A 22,509-nucleotide genomic window follows, 5' to 3' on the forward strand; every position below is an offset into this window, starting at 1 on the left:
TCAAAGTTGCTGCTAGCTTCCCTGCCCTAAAATGATGTCCATCCCATATCACCTCGTACTCTCTGATTTGGTGTATTCCCGTGAGCTCCTAAGGCAAGCCTACCCATTCCACGTTGTTTAATTTCAAAACTTGCTTGAACTTCTGATCTCATGCACAAGACCGCATTGCCGAACGTAAGAGCAGGAACTATGACCCTTTCCATATTCCTCTCATAACATCATCCCTATTGTAATTCCGCAGTGCCCTGTTTTTCATTGCCACTGCATTCCTGTTACCTTTAGTCGTCACATTTATTTCGTGTTCCCTCAGGTACTCGGTTCAATTGCTTATTCATACGCCCAGATAATTGTATTTATCTGCTATCTCTAGCGTGACCTCCTGTATTTTAAGCTCACTACCTTTATTGTCATTAAAGATCATGATTGCTGATTTTTCCTTACTGAATCTGAAATCTAACCTATCTCCCTCATTACCGCAGATGTCCATCAATTTCTGCAAATCCTCCTCGTTGTCGGCCATTAGCACTTTATCATCTGCGCACATCAATGCTGGTAGAGCCTGTTCATTGAGTTTTCCTTGTTTGACGAAAGAGAGGTTGAAGCCCAGTCCACTTCCCTCTAATTTGGCCTCCAATCCTTGTAGGTAAATCGTAAATAATAAGGGTGACAGAGGATACCCCTGTCCCGTTTGACCCCTATAGGCTTGGATACCTGTTTTTTCTACTTTATAACTACTGTTTTACCTTTATCGATATTCTTTAAACGATTAGTGACTCCAACTTCCACGCCTAGTGTGTCCACTATTCCCCAATATTCCTCTTGAAGCACGCTGTCGTACGCTCTCTTGATATCCAAAAATACTGGCCACAGGGGCCTGTGTTCCTTTTCTGCTATTTCGATGCACTGCGTCAGCGAGCACAGATTGTCTTCCCACCTCCTGTGTTTCTGAAACCCAAGCTGCAGTTTCCCCAGCACCCCCTCATCCTCTATCCATGTCTGCACTCTTTCTTTTATGATCTGCATCGCCGGCCTGTAGACCACTGATGTCATTGTTATAGGACAGTAGTTGTTTATGTCATCTTTGCCCCCCTTTCTTTTATAGAACATGCTCATCCTGCTAGGTTTCCATCCATCGGGGACTTCACCTTCGATTATTATTTTTCCAACAGCCTCTCTCAAAGCCTACTTAGACTTCGGACCTAATGTCTTTATCAGCATAAGTGGAATGCCATCTTGGCCTGTTGATGTACTACTAGGAACCCTCTTCTCAGCCCTTCCCCACTCTCGTTGTGAAAATGGAGCTATTGCGCCACTCGATTTGTCCTTGTCTATTGTGGTACATAAAGCACTTCTTTGTGGAATTTTTCTGTCACCCTTGTTCTTATGTATTCAATAGCTTCGTATCCTTCTAGCCTAGCACCTTGAGCTGTAGTTATAAACCTGTGCTCTAGGCTCATTTCATTTCTTAGGGAGTTTAGATGCTTCCAAAATTTCGCAGCTGCCTTTCTATCTTTTTTATGTACATCTGCCAGTCACTGTGCTCCTTTTCTTCTAATCTTGTCATTGATCAGAAGGGATGCATCTCTTCTACAGCTTAGAAAGTTTTCGCAATTTCTTTCAACATCATCTATAGGTTCACCCCACTGTTTAGCATCTCTGTGTTCCCTAGAGGCTTCCTTACGTTTTGCTGAGGCTCTCTTAACTTCGTCATCCCACCAACTTTTGGGTTTGTGTCTTCTTTTCCGGGGTGACGTGTCACGTGCCGTAGCAACCTCTAGCTCAAACAGTCTAATTACATTCGTGTATGTCCACACTGCTCTATTATCCTCTATGAATACTTTTTCAATTTGTTTAGTAGCTATTTTATTTTGCCTTGCTGCATAAAAATTTCCCTGTAGTTGCTCATCTTGTCACCTTCCCACTTTCACTGCTCTTCCAAATTTTAGCTTGATACGTTTGTGATACTGCTGGAGCTACCTTCATCTATGTGCATTCCCCTGAGCTTATCATTCATCCTATGTGACATCAGTGCGTAATCTATCGTTGACTGCAGCCCTCCTACCTCCCATGTTATTTGCCCTTCACACTTCTCAGTATTGTTGCGAATGATAAAATCATGCCTTTCACACATATCCATGATCATTTTGCCTGTTTGGTCGGTATACCCATCTATATCTCCTATGTGCGCATTCATATCTCCTAGTATAATTATCTCGCACTCTCCTCCTAACTCCTCAATGTCCTTCGATATACACTCTACCATTGCCTGGTTTTCCTCTCTGGCGTTTGCTCCCGTCTACAAGTACACGAAACCAAGGAGTGTCATTTGTCCTGCCACTTTCCCTTTTAGGCATAAATGTTCCTTGCACTCCTGCTTGACCCTTTGCCAGTCTGTACTTTTATGAATAAATGCCCCAATACCACACCCCTTTCTGCTGCCTTCTGTTCTATTACAATATTTCCACGCGTAGTCCGGATTGTTAAGAGGTTGTTCCATGCCGCTGAAATGTGTTTCTACAAAACCGTATACCATCGGCCTCTCCACCCTAAGCTGTTCTTCTATCTCGTTCTACTTCAGCCGGTTCCTGCCACCCTGCATGGTGGCAGGAACCCTATGTCTGAATTGGCTCGGCGCTCGTGTTACGTCTATTCCTGCCCCAGACTGTACCTAGCTTAGATACTGGCGCCACTTTGGAATCGCATCTCTCCATACCACCCGTCAAAGAGTCTCCCTGGTTGTTTTCCTCGTTAATAGCTATCCTGCACCCCCAAAGGCCCGCCTTCCCCCAAAAAAAGCTACTGCGTGTCCTGCAAGTCTCCAACCCACCTCATGACCTAGCCGCGCATCAAAGCGAATTCTGTCTCATTGAAAACCACCTCACCTATGCAGCTCTATGTTTATTTGCACCACCTCAAAGCCTTTCTCTCGACTCATTCGCAATATATCTTGGTTCGGTTGACAACCGCTCTTTGCAGGTTGCTGTCACGCACCGATACCTCCGGTATTGTGCATATCACTACCTGTACCTGAAGAGAAGTGGCGCGCATGTCATCGACCCCTTTCGGCAGTGTGGTTGCTAGTCCTGCTGTATCTTCATTTAGGACATCGTTTAAAGCGCCTGAAATTATCACGAGGTTTCGTCTATCAGCTGTAGTTTTGAGTTTTGCGCTCGCTTTACCCATGACTGCTTCCAGCTTGCGTCCTGGAGACGCCCCTACTGCAACCCTCTTGTCATCTCTTATCCTCTCTTTGGTTGCTTCTGTGCATCGATTTAAATTCAATTTCTCGGCGATTATCAAATGCTGTGACTTTTCAGCTGGGGCGTCCTGCATCTGGGGGTTCCTTGCACTTGTGACGCCGTCTGCTTTGTCCCCTCCCAGCCCCACCACTACTTCGCTGAAGCTGGCCCTTGCGACAGTTGAACCGGCTGAAGATGTTTTTTCCAAACTTGCTTGCTCTTTCTTCTCCGCCGTTCTGGTTGCCGGTTCCCTACTGTTCTCTTCCTAGACCGCTCCTCTGTTCTCCTTGGCTTAAGATCCCTCGGTGGACTTCAGCCTTTCTCCCATTACCATCGTTTTCCCTTGCTCTGTCGCCAATGCAGTCTCCAGCTCGGTGATTTTCATCAGCCGTCCACTCTGGGCAACTATCATTTTCTCCATTTTTTCCTCGACCTCACATTGCCTACACTTCACGTCAGCCTCTTCTCCATCCGCTTCTACACTTGGGTCCACTTCCAAACCCACCCACCCCACATCCTAAACACTCTACAGTCTTTTTAACCATGTCTTTCTGGCACCAATTGTCTCTGTGATTTGTCTCACTCGATAATTACCAAAATCGAGCCCTGCCCTACGAAAAAGAGAAAGTCTAAGCTCTACTACAAAAATTTGCGTGTTCAGTTTACGTGCACCTCTTCTACTGGGGTGGCAAAATAAAAAAAAACAAAAACGAAAAATCAAACACACACACACGGACAAACTAAAAATATCTGTTGACTGACCCTCGAAAAAGCTGTACAATAAAATAGGTGCTACAAAGATTGTAACTGCTGCCTTATAAACTATAAAGACAAGCTCAAAACATGCAAAACCACTTATCTGCGCAGTCGATCGGTAGTGCTCAAAAAACACGTCCATCCATCGGGACAGTCCAAACCGAGCTGCTCTTGTACCACTGCGCTGTCATCTGCACACCCCTAACCTATGCAGCGCAGCCTGTGGCTGTTTCTGTCACCTATTCACAAGAAATGCAGCCTGTAGCCGCGCCCTTCTAATATGCGGGCGCTGTGCGTAGGCTTGCGCAAGCGCCTTACGCTACGCGTTCACAGCCCGCACACCCAGCTGCTTATACTGCACCGTGGGCGGCACCACCAGTCGCCAATCCTTGGACGACGCCCAATAATCTACCAATTTGCTACGCTTGCTTCACCCCCGGACACGCCGCCCGCTACTGCCACCATCGAACTCAGACATTCGGCCACTATGCCTGGTCGTCGCAACCCAGCAGCCTAGCCTTCGCCAAATATGGGCCGGTCTCATCAGCTCGCTATGCCACTACTGACCATCTTGACTTGCAGCCGCAGCCCACACCCTCTCTTTGTCGACAACTGCCCTCCCCCACGCGTCGCCGGCCCAGACCCTCCGACCAGGGAAACGAACCACCGCAGTTCAAGAGGCAAGAACTGTGCCGTTTTCAAGCTGTCCAAGCCCTCACTCCTCCCATGCTAACGTGGTCGCAGTAAGCGTTCAAGGTCTTCGTATGTTTGCACTCGTGGACACTGGTGCCGCTGTTTGTGTTATAGCCACTAATCTTTGCAGTTTATTGCGCAAAGTCACGATGCTGCCATCGGGATAGTCGTTCCACACTGCAAGCGCACAGCAAGTGACGCTCTCGCAGCCTGAACTGCAAGAGTGTCCATCGAAAGCATTCTTTACATCGTAGAGTTTATTGTACTTGCTGTCTACCCGCATGACGTCATCCTCGGGTGAGACTTCCTATCCTGCCATAATGCCGTCATTGACTGTGCACGCGCTACAGCCAAGTTCTCGCCCTTGTGTGACGTCCCATTGCTTGGCGCTCTTCATCAGCCACCGAAAAAACACGTTCGTGAAGATACCGACATTCCACCTCAAAATTTTACACTTCTGTTTTCATGCAATGTCTACCCTGATGCTACAGTCTTTTTATGCCTTCCGATGTCTTCATGAGTCGTCAAGCTCTGCTGCTAGCTATCGCGGCGATTGACATTGCTGCCGATTGCCGCACTTGTTACATTACTTGTGGGGGAATGTCTCGGCCAGGTGTAGGATCTCGACCCTTCGTGTCTTTGGTTAATGTTCCGAATGACTACGGCGGCCCTTCCAGAAGCACTGTCGGCAGTCGGGGAGTCTTCCAAGGATATGTTTTAGCGCCATCGCCGACACCCTTACTTCTGCCGAACATGCCGACCTACTTAATCTCCTGCATGAGTTCCGCCGGAATTTTTTCGATGTTTCGCAACCTCAACTAGGCCGAACTTCACAAGTCAAACGCCCCATTGGCGCTGGCACACAACAGCCACAGCGTGAATGATCACACCGTGTCTCCGCTGAAGAGCGCCGCGTCATAAACGATAAAGTCAAATATATGATTTGTAGAGACGTCATTCGACCATCTCACAGTCTCTAGGCGTCTCCTGTCGTTGTGGTGCGTATGAAAGACGGATATATCCGGTTTTGCATAGACTATCATCGTTTGAATAAGATTATCCGCAAGGACGTCTATCTTTTGCTGCACATAGATGACGCCATTGACATCTTTCACGGAGCCGAATTCTTCACGTCGTTAGATTTTCAGTCTGGCTACTGGCAACTTTCAACGGCTCAAGCCGATTTTCTTCGTTGGCGCTGTCCTGGCTCAACAAAAGCCGTGCTATTCCGTATACGTTGTACCCTATACTAGCCGCACTCTGCCGAAAGCCAAAGTAATTACAGAGTGACAGGAAAAGAGTGTTTGGTTCTGGCGTGGGCGCTGGGAAAGTTATGGCCGTACTTATACGGCCGCCTGTTCGATCTGGTGACCAATCACTACGTGCTTTGCTGGATCTCCACGTTTAAAGACCCCTGTGGCCACCTTGCGCTATGTGCCCTCCGCATTCAGCAGTTCGACATTCGCGTCGTGTACCGCTGTAGACGCAAGCACTCCGACGCTGACGCCCTGTTTCACTCACCTTTACCACCAGATACGACGTGCGGAAACATAACAGAAACACTCGCGGCCAGCCTTTGTCATATCTTAATCTCGACTCGATTGGCACCAAACAACGTCGCGACCCGTGGATCACAACTCTTCTTCAATATCTAGCCGGCACGCCAAACGTTCGGGTATCTCGATCCCTCTGACGTCAAGCTTCTCATTTGGCCAGTGTCAACCTGTCCCCCAAGCTGCTCGACAAGCCGAAGAGTGCCGCCAGCTCACCCGTACATTCCCCTCGAAAGAGCAGAAACGTCAAAAAGAAAACCGCAACACATCCGTTCCAGATCCCAGCTATGCCCCAGGGTCTCTTCTTACTAAACTCCAGGACTCTCCTCAAAGTCTTTCCCCAGGTACAAGGCGTCTTACACCGTTTTGGAGAAAACCTCCCCAGTTAACTTTATTATCAAACTAGGATACTGATCGAATGACATGCACCGATGTGCACGTAACATTGTCCATGTTTGCCGGCTCAACACATATGATGAGATTTTGTCTGAAATTTCTTATGTCTCCAGGATGGCTCCTTTTTCCGCAAGGGTGATTCTGAAGAAGAATATGTGCCTACAGAGCGGAGCATCGCCAACGCCCGGCTTGCTCAGATCGTGCTTCGGTTCGCTGCTGTGCTGGTCTCTGCACGGTTTTTTTTCGCCGCCTCGCCACTGTCAACGATAAAGTTTTATTGACTAATAAACCTCTTCACAGTCAGAAGGACTGTTTCGTCGGCACCTGTGTCAATATTGAAGTCCATAGGCTGGCATAAACCAAAAGGTTGCTTCCCAGTTTCCAGCATCCGTCGTCTTGACTGCTCCAAGAAATCTTGCTTCTAAAGTTTCGTTCTCGGTTTCGACACAATCAAGGGGTCTCGACATGCATACAGAGGCTTGGTAACTTTTCTTTCGGCAATTTCTGCAGACTTTCGAGCGTGCTGGGCAAAGAGTGCGAGAGTGACACTCTTGACCACAACAACGGCATGGTTCTGCTCTCTGTTTTTACCGGAGGGTGAAGAAGACTTGCTTGCCCCGCGTAGATAACTTCTGCTTTTGTCTTGCATTGAAGCACGTCGACTGGTCTGCCCACCGGATGCGACTTTGTTCAAAGATGGCACTTCCTGGTGGTGCTCCGCTTGTTGCTGACGGGCACTTTCGATCTGACGAATGAAATAGAGATCCTTTTGTAGTGTGAGCTCTGCGTTGAGCTATAACCTGGCAGATAGCTGCTTGTCTTTAATCCCAACTACGAGGCAGTCACGCACGAACTCCTCTCGAAGAGCCCCATACTCGCAATCTTTCGAAAGCGTTTGAAGCGCAGCGACAAAATGTGCGACCGACTCACCATCTTATTTCAGTGTGGTGTTGAATCTGGCTCGTTCGAAGACTGCGTGGCGTCAAGGAATGAAATACTTGTCGAATTGCTCCATGATGGCGTCGAATTTTTTGGAGTTTTCTTTAGGTAAAGTGGAAGTGGTGTAGATTTCCTCGGCTTGCTCACCTATGGTGCAGAGTAGGGTGTCTACTTGATGTTGCTCAGGCTTCACGCAGAGGCCTGAAAAGGTCTGTAAACGTTCAAAACGATGTTTCCACTTCAAGCACTCGTACGGCGACGAAACGTTGAAGGCATCTGGTGGTTGAATAACAAGTGATGCCATGAGTGGTGCTTTTTTGCTTGCGGCGTCCCTCGCAAGGATGATGACTAGAAGCTGATGTTCACTGGTAGCACAGTGGTGCTACCAGGTGCTACCAGTGGACGTCGGGCTCTAGTCATCGGCATAGGGGGCACGGGTGTATGAGAACATGTTTCTGATACTGATATAAGTAACATAAAAATCATCTTCTGTATACGACATAAAACTTTCTTTCAGCCATGTGTATCACATTCCAGTATACAACGGGCTGCGGTATGCGGGTAGGTGCCTTAAAGTTTGTATCTACTTAGGAGCAGGGACGACGACATCAGTATAATAAACGCGAAACCTATAAAACATCCGTCTCTGGCAGCGTTTACTCGACGACGGCAGAGCATAAAAATCTGGGTCCCAGCAGGGATAGAGCCCAAGCATTTTGTGTGGCAATAATGTATACTCTACCACAGAACCAGGCAAGGCCTTGAATCTGCTTTGGAAAAGGTACTATGCAGACTTGTTGGTGCCCAGTGATTATGGTTACAGTAATAGCTATTTAAAGTAACAACAAGGAGATAAACATTGCATATGTACTCCTACTGTACATACCCTCACGTCATGTCCGGTTAACATCAATTTTGGTAGTAGGGTGTCTTGAAGGGCCAATTGGTTTTGTGACAATCTGTGACATTGTGGTTTCAGTGTCAGCTTCACATATATAAGTGTTGCGAACGCTATATACGCCCTCATATGTGACTCATCTAGCGATAATCAAGGAGTGCGTGAACGGAGGCATGATATTCCCATCCTCGCAACATAGCACGCTCTTTGTTTTTATAAGATTTACGTGCGTGTCCTAACGTGAGTGCTGACGTTGCGTCAGGTCATAATTTCTTTAAACAGCAGCGTAGTCGACCACTACCACTCTATTCACAAAACACGTCCATGTTTCCTATAACGCATGTCTGACTGAAAGTAAGGTATGCGGCATACACAGGTACTCGCTGACAGTTTAACATAGGACCGATTCTCACAGTTTGTTAGATATCTTCCAAATTTTAACAATGAGCTGTTGTACACCGCGGTCTACTAGGACTTCAGCGACGTATTTCTGTCACGAAAACTACGCCAAAAAGTTTAGACAATCTCTTGTCAAACGAAAACATTCTGATAATGAGCATCAAACCAATGACCTTTCAATCCGCCGCAACAAGTGCCGAGCACGTTATCTACTGCGCAACGGCCACAGATTTTAATCACCATACAAACACGCCTTAGGTGTGACAATTTCCTCTAAGAGTGCTCTTAGCATGAGTATCGTCGCCGTATTGGAGCAGTAAAGTAATTCATTATTACATAGCTTCCACGGTTAGCACCTTCAACGCCTGTACTGCTGCGCGTATACCCGGTTCGGTACGTTTTCATTAAAAGGTCGATTTTGTCACTGCCTTAACGTACTGTGAGGTGGCGGCTTTAGTCCCAGCGTAGGTTTCGCTCATATCGCCCATCGGAACCAAAAATATCTTTGCGACATGCGCTTAACTCTCGTGGATGTAGCAGCGCGTTCCTCCCATGCAAGCACCTGAGAAATATTGTGGCTGGGCTGCAGGGCTCAGACGACATGCTTATCGTTCCCTTAGATACCAAGAACATCAACCACTCTTTAACAGGCTCAGGTATGGCATCTTTTGCCCGATTTCTGCTTGCAATAGAATAGCAGTAATCATATGTAGGGTTTAACATCACAAAACCATCATATGATTATAAAAGACATCGTAGTGGAGGGATGCAAAAATTTTGGCTACCTGGGGTTAGTTAACGTGCACAAAAATCTGTGCACAAGGGTCTACAGCGCTTTCACCTCTATCGAAAACGCAGCCGCCGCCGCCGCGATTTGATCTCGCGATCTTCGGGCTGGCAGTCAAGCACCATAACCATTAGATGCGACACTCCTGTTGCTATCACGCCTCTTTCTCTGAGTGCGCTTTTGTGGTTCTCATCACATATACCACAATGATTTCTTTAATAAGTTATTGATGAATGTTAGTCATCGGGATTGAGATGTACGAAGCGTCCACGAGAGTACATTCACTTTGAATGGTGCAATAAGCCCTCAAACACCAAAACGTACATTCGGCGAACCAACCTTTATCAATGTACAGTAAATAGAAAATTATGGCTGTGAAAGCACGTTTTACTTTAGTGCTATACCGATTCTTATGGTGGAGAGAACAAACATGTTCTTTTTGTTTCAACAAATGAGTGAACTTATACTATTTCGAAATCTATTACACATTTTGCGTATATTAAGACTTGCGTGCATTATAATTTGCCCTGTTTGCTAATAGTCCAGTGTTTCAGTGCGTTCAAATATTAAAAATATTACTATCAGTATAACACTTCAATTATCAATATCTCAACTATTCTTTCAATTTGAATTTGTGGTGTTAGGGGTTATTACGTTGTTTGCACTCATCGTATTAGTATTAACATCATTTTTAGGAACACACAAACACGTGCGTAACTACGCCAATAAAAATAGTGCTAACACACTTTTTCTTTGAAAGAAAAGTTGTGGGCGAATATGAGTTTAAAACGACAGACTATTCTTTGTTGCTTCCTTCCGAAATGGTCATTACCTGTATATGATTGGTCTAAAAATTCTCGGTCATTCCCACAGCACTAGCTTGTTACTCGAAGCAACAGATGAATCGAAAAGTATGCACCGTGTATGACTAACCACCTATGCACAACCACGTGAGAAATAAAAAATTCAACTATTTTCGCCACGCCATCGTGTTTGCAACTCGTTCTTCGGCATTTGAAATTTTCTTTTTGCCATAAAATCACATGCTTCGGACATGACGTCCCGAATGTGTGATATTTCGTGGGGTTTATTACAGCACATGCAAATTAAACAGTGCATTCACGTTGTCAGCAATACCTCAAACACTTCGGAATAGCCAGAAAGACTTTCCCTCTAAATTTATTTCAGCTTGGCTACCCACTGATCACAATAGCAGCGGCTACGTATGGAACAAGTCAAAAAAGTGTTGAAGGGAATGCAAACGGCAAAGCTGCTGGTGAGGGCCAGGTAACGCCAGATCTGCTGAAAGACGGAGGACAGATTGTGCTACAAAAACTAGTCACCAAGTTTCCGAAGTGTCTCTTGACGAGAAGAGTACCATAATATAGGAACAATGACATCATCCTAATAGATAAAAAATGAGATGGAAGGACTTGACCAATTACAGGCCGATAAGCTTGCTCTCCGTCGTAGACAAGCTGTTTACTAAGGTCTCCATCGTACACAAGCTGTTTACACAAGCTGTTCGTCGCCACTTGGCAGTGGCGACGAACACGCTTCGATATCGCCTAATCCTTGCTGCCTTTTCGCTGCAGATCGCTGCTTCTGCACATCTGCACTTCGCACTGGAATCGGCGCAGATCATCGCACGTGCATACGTGATCAGCTGGCCCAAGCAAACTGCGACCAGGAGGTGCTACCGTCAGCTGTTTCCGGTGGCACTGCATCATCACGGGACAGCGGAGACATCCATAAAAGGCTACGTCGGCTGCGGACGGCTTTCACTTGCCGGTGGCGACGAACACGCTTCGATATCGCCTAATTCTTGCTGCCTTCTCGCTGCAGATCTCTGCTTCTGCACAGCTGCACTTCGCACTGGAATCGGCGCAGATCATCGCACGTGCATACGTGATCAGCTGGCCCAAGCAAACTGCGACCAGGCGGTGCTACCGTCCGCTGTTTCCGGCGGCACTGCAGCATCACGGGACAACGGAGACATCCATAAAAGGCTACGTCGGCTGCGGACGGCTTTCACTTGGCAGTGGCGACGAACACGCTTCGATATCGCCTAATCCTTGCTGCCTTTTCGCTGTAGGTTAGTGGTTGAACATTGTAGCTTTTTTTTCTCTTTTTTTTCGTCGTCGCTGCCAAGCTTGTGAAATTTGTGACTTTCTTTTTTTTTGTAACGGACGCGTAAGCGCACACTGTTGTTGTTGAACTATGGCAAACAAACTGTTGAAGCTTAAGGAAGAACTACGGGCGGAATTCAAACAAAAGCTTGCAAAGTATAAAGACATGATAGAACGGGATCTTTGAACTGAAAGTCGAGAATTAAGAACTGAGCAGCGGAATATGACTAACAGCATTGAATTTGCTCAACAAACAATTGAGGAACTGAAGCAAAAGCTGAGCACTGCGGTCTCGGTAAATGTTGAACAAAAAAAAACAAAATGAGCTTCTTCGGGCTAAGTGCACAGCTTTGGAGTCTAGAGGTGCTGACATGAAAAGGCGACTTTTGCTTGCCGAGCAGTACTGTCGCAATGTCAATCTAGAAACTCAGGGCGTTGCTAGACAAGAAAATGAAAGCGTGCCGCATATCCTGTCAATGATCGGAAGTGCCAATAATGGGCCAATCAGAGAAGCCGACATAAAATCTTGTCACAGAGTGCCTACGCGAAACCCTGAGCGATCCAACATCGTTGTACAATTCAAATTAAGAGCGAAGCGTGATGCAACTCTGAGGAAAGCAAAGAAGGCTCGACTAAAAAACAAAGACGTGGGACTAGATATCTCGACACCGATCTACATCAATGAGCACCTTTGCCCGACATTCAAACGGCTACTTGGAATGGCAATAAGAAAAGAACATGAATGCAACTGGAAATCTGTGTGGACAGCGAATGGCAAGATTTTCCCGAGGCAGAGCGAGCTTTCAGCTGTAATTCAGATTCATGATGAAAGTTCTTTACCTTAGATAACTTCTAGTTCGTAAAGGCTCACTGTTTGGTCCAAGAAAGATTGGATACCACGAGTTCGTATTGCCTCATTTGCTTAGTGCTCAAAACAGATTCCATTCGACTGTTGCATTTCAATGCTCGATCTGCAGAGTTTAGGAGTGACGTCAAACACTACCTTCTCAATGATTTCCACTTCAAGTCATCATGATGACTGAAACATGGTATAACGGCGCAAGCTGCCGGCAGAAGTTTAATGGATATGAGGCATTTTTCCTTGACCTTCGTAACAGGCGTGGTGGAGGCGTTGCTATTCACGTAGACGGTCGCTGGAAGTATAATTTAGCATCGGATTTCTGTGTCACGTCTGAGGACTACGAAGTATTGGCACTCAGGCACAATTCAGACATGATAGCTGCTGTGTATCGTCTTCCAGGGGGCAATATTTTGAGCTTTCAAAGCTTTTTTGATAAATTTCTGCATTACGTATCGTCCAATAATTTTACACTGGTATGTGGTGGCGATTTCAATATCAATATCTTGAATGATAACCCTATTACCACAGTTTTTTTTAACATGCTTCAATGTGCCGGATTTAGGAATGTCATTTCCACAGCAACACGTGTTACACCGTTATCTGTCTCGTGCCTTGACTTATTAATAACAAATATCGAAGCCAGTGTGTTTCAGTGTGGAACAGTTTCATCAGATATAAGTGATTATTGCCCGGTATTTATGTGTTATTCCCACAAGCCGAATATTAACGAGATGTATCATGAACCGTACACAATGCAAACTGTAACAAACCACAGTTTGGAATCTTTTAAGAAGGATATTAGTGAACATGATTGGTCTTTTCTTTTCAACTCAACTTCTGCAGACGAAGCCTATCGAAAATTTCTTGCTGTCCTTGTACATTACGTAAAACACTTCCCATTCAAGCAAGTTGATTGATTGATTTGTGGGGTTTAACGTCCCAAAACCACCATTTGATTATGAGAGACGCCGTAGTGGAGGGCTCCGGAAATTTTGACCACCTGGGGTTCTTTAACGTGCACCCAAATCTGAGTACACGGGCCTACAACATTTCCGCCTCCATCGGAAATGCAGCCGCCGCAGCCGGGAATCGAACCTGCGACCTTCGGGTCAGCAGCCGAGTACCTTAGCCACTAGACCACCGCGGCGGGGCCCATTCAAGCAAGTTAAACTATCGAAAAAAATATGTAAACCATGGCTGACCCTCTCTCTTGCTAGTATACGACTTAAGAATGAACTTTACAACTTATTCTTGAAATCAAAAGTGCTGACAGATTTGGCAGAGTTTAAAAAACACGTAACAAGCTGAATCGGGAGCTTAAGCGAGCTAAGGTAACTTACTACGAGAAAATGTTTGCTGAAAGCGCCCAGCAATCACCTGACGTTGTTTGGCACTTAATTAATGATGTGCTTGGTCGCGGTAAGCGGGACGCCGCACCAGCTAAGATTACCGTTGACAATGTCGAGCTCGCTGGTAAAGAACTTGCGGATCACTTGAATACTCATTTTGTCAATGTGGGTGTATCAGCAAACGTGCCTTTGCAGGCAGACTCTTTCAGGGCTACACCAGGAAATAAACGCCCCGACAGTATTTTTCTAGCACCAACGGATGAACGAGAAATTTACACAACATAAATGAACCTAAAGAACAGTAAGACACTAGACATTGACAACATTCAAATAAAACCTATAAAATATGTCTTAGATTGCATTACTCCTGCGCTCAGCCACATTTTTAATTTGATACTTGAGTCGGGTGTTTTTCCAGATGATATGAAAAGAAGCAGAGTGACTGTTGTTCAAGGGTGGTGACAGTAACCTGGTGACTAATTATACATATATATCTATTATTCCTGTGTTTTCTAAGGGATTAGAAATGTTAATCGATACGCGTATATCTGCCTTCTTCTGCTCCAGAAATATAATCACTGACTTTCAGTTAGGTTTTAGGAAAAGAAGGTCAACGGAGACGGCCCTATTAGCACTTAAAGAAATGATACTGCAAAATTTTGAACGAAATCTTTTCACGTTAGCTGTTTTTCTTGATTTCAGCAAGGTTTTCGATTGCATTAATCATACCATTTTACTGCTTAAGCTAGAATCATACGGAAGCCGTGGCACGTCACTTCAGTTGATAAAGTCATACTTGCAAAATAGACAGCAATGCGTTCAGTTAAGCACTCATACGTCATCCTATTTACCTGTTCTAAATGATGTGCCCCAGGGAAGCGTGCTGAGGCCGCTATTTTTTAATGCTTACATAAATGACATCGTGGATATTGATCCCAGTGTGAGCTTTGTTATATATGCTGATGACACGAACTTACTTTTTCAGGCCCTGACGCAAATGAGCTAATTATCCGGTGTAATAAGCTATTGAACAAGCCTTTCTTGTGGTCTAGCAAAAATTTATTGAAAATTAATCCACTGAAAACAAAAGCCATCGTATTCCGAGCTAAAAACAAAATATTTTCATCAACACAAGCGTTAGCTTACACAGGTGAAGACATTTGTTTTGTGGATGAACATAAAATTCTTGGCGTCACGTTTTCATCAAACCTCAGCTGGAACCAACACGTCGTTGACATCTGCAAAAAAAGCCTCTAGTGTAGTTGGTGTCCTAGCTCGTTGTGGACATATCTTACCCGCAAAGGTGAAACTTCAAATATACCATGCTCTTTTTCTTTCGCACAAAAATTACTGCAGTTTGGTGTGGGCAACCATGACCAAAACTAACTGTAGTGTTGTGCGTTTACACCAGATGGCCTCTGAGTCATTGGACTCACAATAGATGGCGCCACTGCGCTCGTGTGTATATAAACGATACTCGCTGATTAAACTGGGTTATTGTTATGGATCGTACAGTGGTGTAGCGTGGTTACTTTCACGTGTCGCCGTGCCGGCAACATGACATTCTGGCGACGAGGATGGCTTCCACGGGCATTTTGCCACCTCCTCCTTTTCTGGCCACCCCCGGCACGCCCGATGTGCCATGGGCCCGATGGTTACGGCTGTTTGAAAGGTTTCTGCTGGCGTCCGGAGCGAACGAGCTACCCGCACCCCGTCGCCGAGCCCTCCTGCTGCACTGTCTTGGTACGGAAGGACAGCGCATTTTCGACGCGCTTCCACCTAGTACGACGCAAACCAAGGCAGAGACAACGAGTGCTGCACCCAGTGTCACGGCCACGCCAGATGCCGCCGCTGGAATCATCAGAACCACTGCACCTACTGGTACGCAAGACATGACCACGGAAGCCCTACGCCCACCTGACGAGTATGACGTAGCCGTTGAGATGCTTTCGAAGCATTTCGCCGCCCCTTGCAACGTCCGCCTTCAACGCCATCGATTCCGGGAGCGTCGTCAACTGCAGGGTGAGCCCATCACTGATTTCGCCGTAGCACTTCGGGAGTTAGCAGCTCTTTGCAATTTCGCCACTCAAGCGGACGAAAACCTGTGTGAACAGTTCGTAGCAGGCGTCACGAGCCCGCGGCTACAAGAGCGATTGCTGCTGGAGGGCGATAACCTTACGTTCGATCATGCTGTCGAGGTAGCACGGCTTCATGAGCAAACCCAGCGTGAATCCGAAGCCTTCGCCAATCCTGTGCAGCGCATTCAGCAGCAGTTGCGAGACAGCTCAGCCAGGCACGATCGACGAGATAACGGCCATAATGGCACACGCCTCCCGGGCCGTCGCCACTTCAGCTGCTCACGCGTGTACAGCGCACCTTCACCTGATATGAATGCCGCCGCCGCTGCTGTCCCCGGGCCTAGAAATGTAAATGCCTGCGGAAACTGCGGCGCAGCACGGTGTTCGCCTACGGAATGTCCCGCGCGCGGTCGCACATGTTTTGCCTGCGGACGCCGCGGCCATTTTAAGAGAGCATGTCACAGCTACCATCGCGGCCGAGAAGGGTATTCTGCAGAGGTCCAGGAAATCGTTCCGGAAGAGGATACTACCAGTGTCACTAGCATCTTGGCAGTCCGTACTCATAAGAACACAGGCGTCTACGTGGATGTCAATGTCGCGTCAGTTACCGCGACGACACGGGTGCATACCATGAACTTTTTGGTGGACACAGGCTCGGCCGTGTCTATTATGGGTGAGCACCAATTCCAAGGTTTGTTCGCAAAAGCAGCACAACTGACAAGTTCCCATCTTACATTGCTGGATTTTTCGCGCAGGAAGATTCCCGTTCTCGGGTCATTTCACGCCATAGTCACTTACAAGGGGAAACAACCCATTGTAACTTTTCATGTTACGCCATGTGGTACATCTCTCCTTGGCCTGGATGCTGTTCAAGCCCTTGGCCTTCGCATCATGGGAGAGAAATTGCACTGCCTGCAAATGTCCATGCAGGAATGCCGAAAGCTTCCAGCAATGAGTTCAGGCCTTCTCCAAAGCCCCAGGCATGAAAAACCCCTTGGCCTTCCCAAGTTTGGAATGCCGCCAACACTGTGGACCAAGTTTGGCCACTTGTTTTTGCCTGGCCTGGGACTTGTAAGAGGTGTGCAACACAAAGTTAAGATGATAACTTCCATCGCGCCAGTCGCACAGAAGCTGAGACCCTTACCATTTTCAGTCCGCCAGCCGGTCTTTGACGAGATTGAGAAGCTACCTGCTGCTGATGTCATTGAGAGAGTCAATGCTTCCGAGTGGGTATCTCCAATTGTAGCAGCCCGCAAAGCAGATGGTAGCATTCGACTGTGTGTCGATATCCGGGAACCCAACAAAGCTATAGTAGCAGACAACTTCCCTTTGCCTCATATGGAGGAGCTGCTTCATGCCCTCAATGGAGCCCGCTGCTTTTCCAAGGTGGACCTGGCATCAGCCTACTACCAGGTTGTGCTGCACCCAGACAGCAGGGACCTAACTTCATTTATAACTCATGATGGCCTCTTTAGATTCAAGAGGGTCTGCTTCGGGTTGGCATTGGCACCAGCTGCGTTTCAGCAGATCATGACGAAAATTCTTGGAGGTTGCAAAGGGGTCTTATGCTACTTGGATGACATAATCATTTTTGGCAAGACGGAGAGTGAACACAGGCAAAACCTGGAGCAAGTGCTGGAACGAATAGCAGAAGTTGGGCTCAAGCTCAACGAAAAATGCGTCTTCAACACGTCGGAGCTGTCGTTCTTAGGACATCGCGTCAGCGCAGAGGGTATAGCATCGCTCCAGACCAAGATTGATGCAATCATCAATGCTCCTGCGCCTAGAGATGCAGCCACGCTACGCTCCTTTTTGGGGCTAGTTGAATACTATTCCAAATTCGTGCCGCGACTGGCAGAGCAAGTAGAGCCAATGCGTCGTCTACTTGGCAAAGACGTGCACTTTTACTGGGATTACGCTGCGAAAGAGAGCTTCGCGGGAGTAAAAAGACTTCTAGCATCCCAAAAGGTCCTCCGAATGTTTGACCCGACGCTACCTGTCATTGTCGCAACAGATGCCTCTGCGTACGGTCTCGGTGCCGTACTGCAGCAAGTGGAGGGGTCCCATGTGCGTACTGTGGCATTTGTATCGCGGACATTTACAGAGACAGAACGAAAATACTCGGCCGGAGAACGCGAGACCCTTGCCTGTCTGTGGGCCTGCGAGAAGTGGCACGTTTACCTCTGGGGCAGATCATTTACTCTACTGACGGATCACCAGGCTTTGGTGGCACTGCTCTCATCCCGTAGCACAGGACAGCGGCCACTTCGTATTGCAAGGTGGACCGCACGACTGCTGCGCTACAACTTCAAAATACAGTACCGCAGCGGAGCCCACAACCAGGTAGCAGATGCCTTGTCCAGACTGCCCGTGCCAGACACAGAAGGGGGCTTCCATGTTGATGAAGAGGTTGTGTCCTTGGTTACATCATCGTCTGTACATTGGGAGAATCTTCAGGTTGCTACCGCGGAGGATGACATACTACGGCAGGTAATGCAATTTATCCAGTCATCATGGCCAACAAGGAAAACACTTGCCGCAGAACTGACTCCGTACTACGAAATACGAGACGAGCTCTCGGTAGTAGATGGGTTGCTTCTGCGCACAGAATGCGTTGTACTACCTGCCAAGCTAAGGGATACATTCATCCAGTTAGCTCATGAGTCACACCCGGGAATCGTGAAGACTAAGTAGCGCATCAGGGAGAAGTACTGGTGGCCTTGCCTTGACAAGCATGTGGAGGCCGCCGTCCGGAGTTGCAGCACCTTTCAAGCCTCGGACAAGAGTGTCAAGAACTGGCAAGCCCCACTACAGCCTGTTCCGCTTCCTGACAGGCCTTGGGACAAAATATCAATAGACATCATGGGCCCCTTTGAACGTGCACCGGCCGACTGTCGATTTGTCATCGTTGTAGTGGACTACTTCTCCAGATGGCCAGAGATTGCGTTCTGCAGTGACATCACTTCTCTCACGGTTATCAACTTTATGCTTGCTGTCTTTGCGCGAGAGGGTTACCCGACTGAACTAGTCTCAGATCACGGCCGACAGTTTACGTCGAGTGAATTCGAGTGCTTCCTTGCAGACAGGGGCATCAAGCATTTCTTCTCGGCAGTTTACCACCCTCAAGCCAATGTCTTAGTGGAAAGATTCAACAGGGTCTTGAAATCGTATATACAACTAGCTCTCCTACAGCAGCGACCAATCAAGACCACAGTTATAGAGTACCTGGGTATCTACCGAGCCACACCCCACAGCGCCACTGGCATCTCTCCAGTAGTGTTGCTTCATGGCCGCCACATGAGGACATCATTAGATGTTGTTGGCCAGCCATCAGCGGATTTCGGCACCCATCTCGCCCGTGAACTGCGTAGACTTCGGCGTCGTGTCTGCGAATACCAACAAAGAAATAAGGTGTATGCAGACAAGCGAAGAGCAGCCCGGGAGCCCAAATTTAAAGTGGGGCCCTACGTGCGGGTGAAACGCCCGGTACCTGGAATAAAAGGCACCCCTAGTTTTGGGGCTCCGCTCAAAATACTGAGGCGGGTAGGACGATGGTCATTCCACTTGGAGGACGACCGTACCTGAAATGCCTCCCAACTGTCGGCTGTACCCCATGAAGCTGTTCTCGAAGAAACAGGGGCAAGACAAGAACCGCTGTGGGCGGACATTGAGACAGACGGGTCGGCAGGAAACGCCACAGCACGAAAACCGTCCTCGAAGGCAAAGAGCCACACGACCCAAAATATCCCAATACAGGAAGCTGCACAGTCTCCGGGGGGGTCAGCACTGCCTCCTCATACGCCAAGCCCACCACGGCCTCCACCAACGGGGAACACGACCGCAGGACTGGGTGCTGATCGTGCCGACGAACCAGAGGTCGTTCATCAGCCAGAAGAGCAGCCGGTGCCCCTCCGTCGCTCTACACGGGAGCGAAGACCACCAGAGAGACTCAGGGACTATGTGCAGTGACTTGTTTACAGGGGAGACTTACTATAGTTTTCTGTCACGGGTAGTGACTCTTTCTTTCCTATGCACATAATCTATGTTCTATTATCAAGGGAGGGGGTAGATGTAGTGTTGTGCGTTTACACCAGATGGCCTTCTGAGTCATTGGACTCACAATAGATGGCGCCACTGCGCTCGTGTGTATATAAACGATACTCGCTGATTAAACCGGGTTATTGTTATGGATCGTACAGTGGTGTAGCGTGGTTACTTTCACGTGTCGCCGTGCCGGCTACACGACACTAACATAATGAAACTTCAGACCATGCAGAAAAAAATTATTAGACATCTCGCTAATTTAGATTATTTGTCATCAACACAACTTGTGTGTCGGGACTACGGTATTATTAAAGTGGAATATATCTTTCGCATTCTGCGATCCTGCTTTTTCTGTTCCATTTCGTTTAAACAATTCATTAAAAATACCGCATGTCTAACTGCAAAAAATGTTTTGTTAGGAACAAGAAGCAGTGATGTTTGGATTGTTCCGAGGTTTCGCAATAATTACAAATCTCGAACATTGCAATACAATTTACCAATGATTCTGAATAAGTACAGTCACGTAAACAGTTTCTAATTAAAAGAGCTACGATCCTTTTTTGTAAATATAGGCTAACATTTTCACGTTGTAAAATGTGCAGTCTGTACGATAGTACAATTTCAATTTTCTTTCAGTGTCTGCTCCATGATGTACCGAATAGGTTATATTATATAATTCTGTCTGTATAATTTTGTTTGTCTGACATGTGATGCACATTGTATGATGCAGCACATACACAAGGAGCAAATTTGTATATATCTTCTCTGATAATTTAATCATTTATTTATTTTAATTATTTTATTTGTTGGCAATAATGGTGTTATGGTTGCTGGATTTTTCTTTTGTTTTTGTTTTTTTTGCTCGCGTCCATGTAATCTTCTGTGCTATGCTGGTATCAGGATGTTTCGTAGGAATGTATATATATGTTTTTATTACACCGTATTTGGTATTGTAATGTTATCTTATGGTCTTTACTGTTATACACATCTTTGTCATTGTCCCACCTGCCTTGTATAGGGTTCACTGGCTTCGTCAAGCTGTCCATAAACAGCTTTTAGCCAGTGAACCTCTCCAGAACCTGTTTCTTTCTGGGAAAATAAAATGATTTGATTGGATTTGATTAATCACCAACAGAATTGAGACATTAAAATTCAATCAACCAAAGGCACAAGCAGGCTTTCAAATAGGCTACTCAACAATCGACCACATTCGCGCTATCAATCAGGTAACAGAAAAGTGCTCAGAATACAACCAACCACTATACATAGCCTTCATAGATTACGAGGAGGCATTTGGTTCAGTAAATATATCAGCAACCATGCAGACACTGCGGAATCAGGGCGTCGACGAAACATATATAAACATCCTGGAAGAAATCAACAGGGGATCAACTGCCATCATAGTGAATCAACTCCCACCATAGGAAAGCAACAAAATACATATCAAAGAGGGTGTAAGGCAGGGAAATACAATCTCGCCAATGCTATCTACCCCGGTCTTACTTGAGGTTTTCAGGGGCCTATAATGGCAAGAGTTAGGGATAAGAGTTAATGAAGAGTACCTTCACCATCTACGCTTCGCCAATGGCATTTATTGCTCAGCAACTCGGGGGACTAAATGCAACTCATGATTACGGAGTTAGAAAAGGAGAGAAGAAATGCATAGAGTTTCCCAAAATTAACTAGAGGGTACACTGACGCTGCGATCGTTCAGCGACCATAGGAATGATGGAGTAAAACTCAACCTTCTACCTACTCCCTCTGTTCCCTTGAGCAGAGCTCTCTCAGCTGCGTAGCGGTTGTTGCTACAGAAGGAAGTGGAAGGTTGATTGCTTGGTGTCCGTCTTGTCCCATCGTGGCTGCTGCTGGTGCTTGTCAAGGATGGGGACCACAGCCTTTAGATGAACTCGACTTTATGTACAGGAACTTATGTACCTATTTACAAGACACTTTCACCGCTGGAACCGTCGCATGTTGCCTCGGCAGAGCCGATAGTGCAGAGCACTCTTTGCTGCGACCAGAACGACCATGAGGACTCGGGAGCCAGGTTTTAACCCCTCGGTTGCCCCTCCCAATTCTCCTCACGGCCACCCAAAGCAACTCAGTTCGTTTATTGGACAGACTAAACACTTGTTGCCGTCCTCTCCTCTAGCTCTCTTCTTCCAGCACTCGACCGTTTGGCCGGAGAGAGAGAGAGCCGGAAGGATCGGCCTGCACACTACGTTCCATGAACTTGGCGAACGCACACAATGGTGGCACTGTTCGGCTGCGGGCCTCCTGCCATTACCGTGAGATGACTGCGCTGTCCAGCATGACAGCCGTTCCGCGGACTCTAATCCTGATGGATGGGTGTATATACACTGTCGCCACGTCGCCTGCCAGCAATC

At 46.9% G+C, this 22,509-nt stretch overlaps 1 protein-coding gene across 1 annotated transcript; it reads left to right on the top strand.

Annotated features, from left to right (window-relative positions):
• The first annotated feature begins 15,577 nt into the window (after nt 1-15,577).
• On the top strand, nt 15,578-18,772 carry LOC142783961 (uncharacterized). The gene has a single exon (XM_075882585.1). The coding sequence runs from the start codon at nt 15,578-15,580 to the stop codon at nt 18,770-18,772; it is 3,195 nt and encodes a 1,064-aa protein (XP_075738700.1).
• The last annotated feature ends 3,737 nt before the right edge of the window (nt 18,773-22,509 follow it).

This window comes from Rhipicephalus microplus, unplaced genomic scaffold, assembly GCF_043290135.1.
Source record: "Rhipicephalus microplus isolate Deutch F79 unplaced genomic scaffold, USDA_Rmic scaffold_13, whole genome shotgun sequence".
Classification (NCBI taxonomy): Eukaryota; Metazoa; Arthropoda; class Arachnida; order Ixodida; family Ixodidae; genus Rhipicephalus; species Rhipicephalus microplus.

Bases quoted from the DNA above. Each gene is read 5' to 3' on its own strand.
- LOC142783961 (XM_075882585.1), top strand. From the start codon at position 15,578: ATGGCTTCCACGGGCATTTTGCCACCTCCTCCTTTTCTGGCCACCCCC.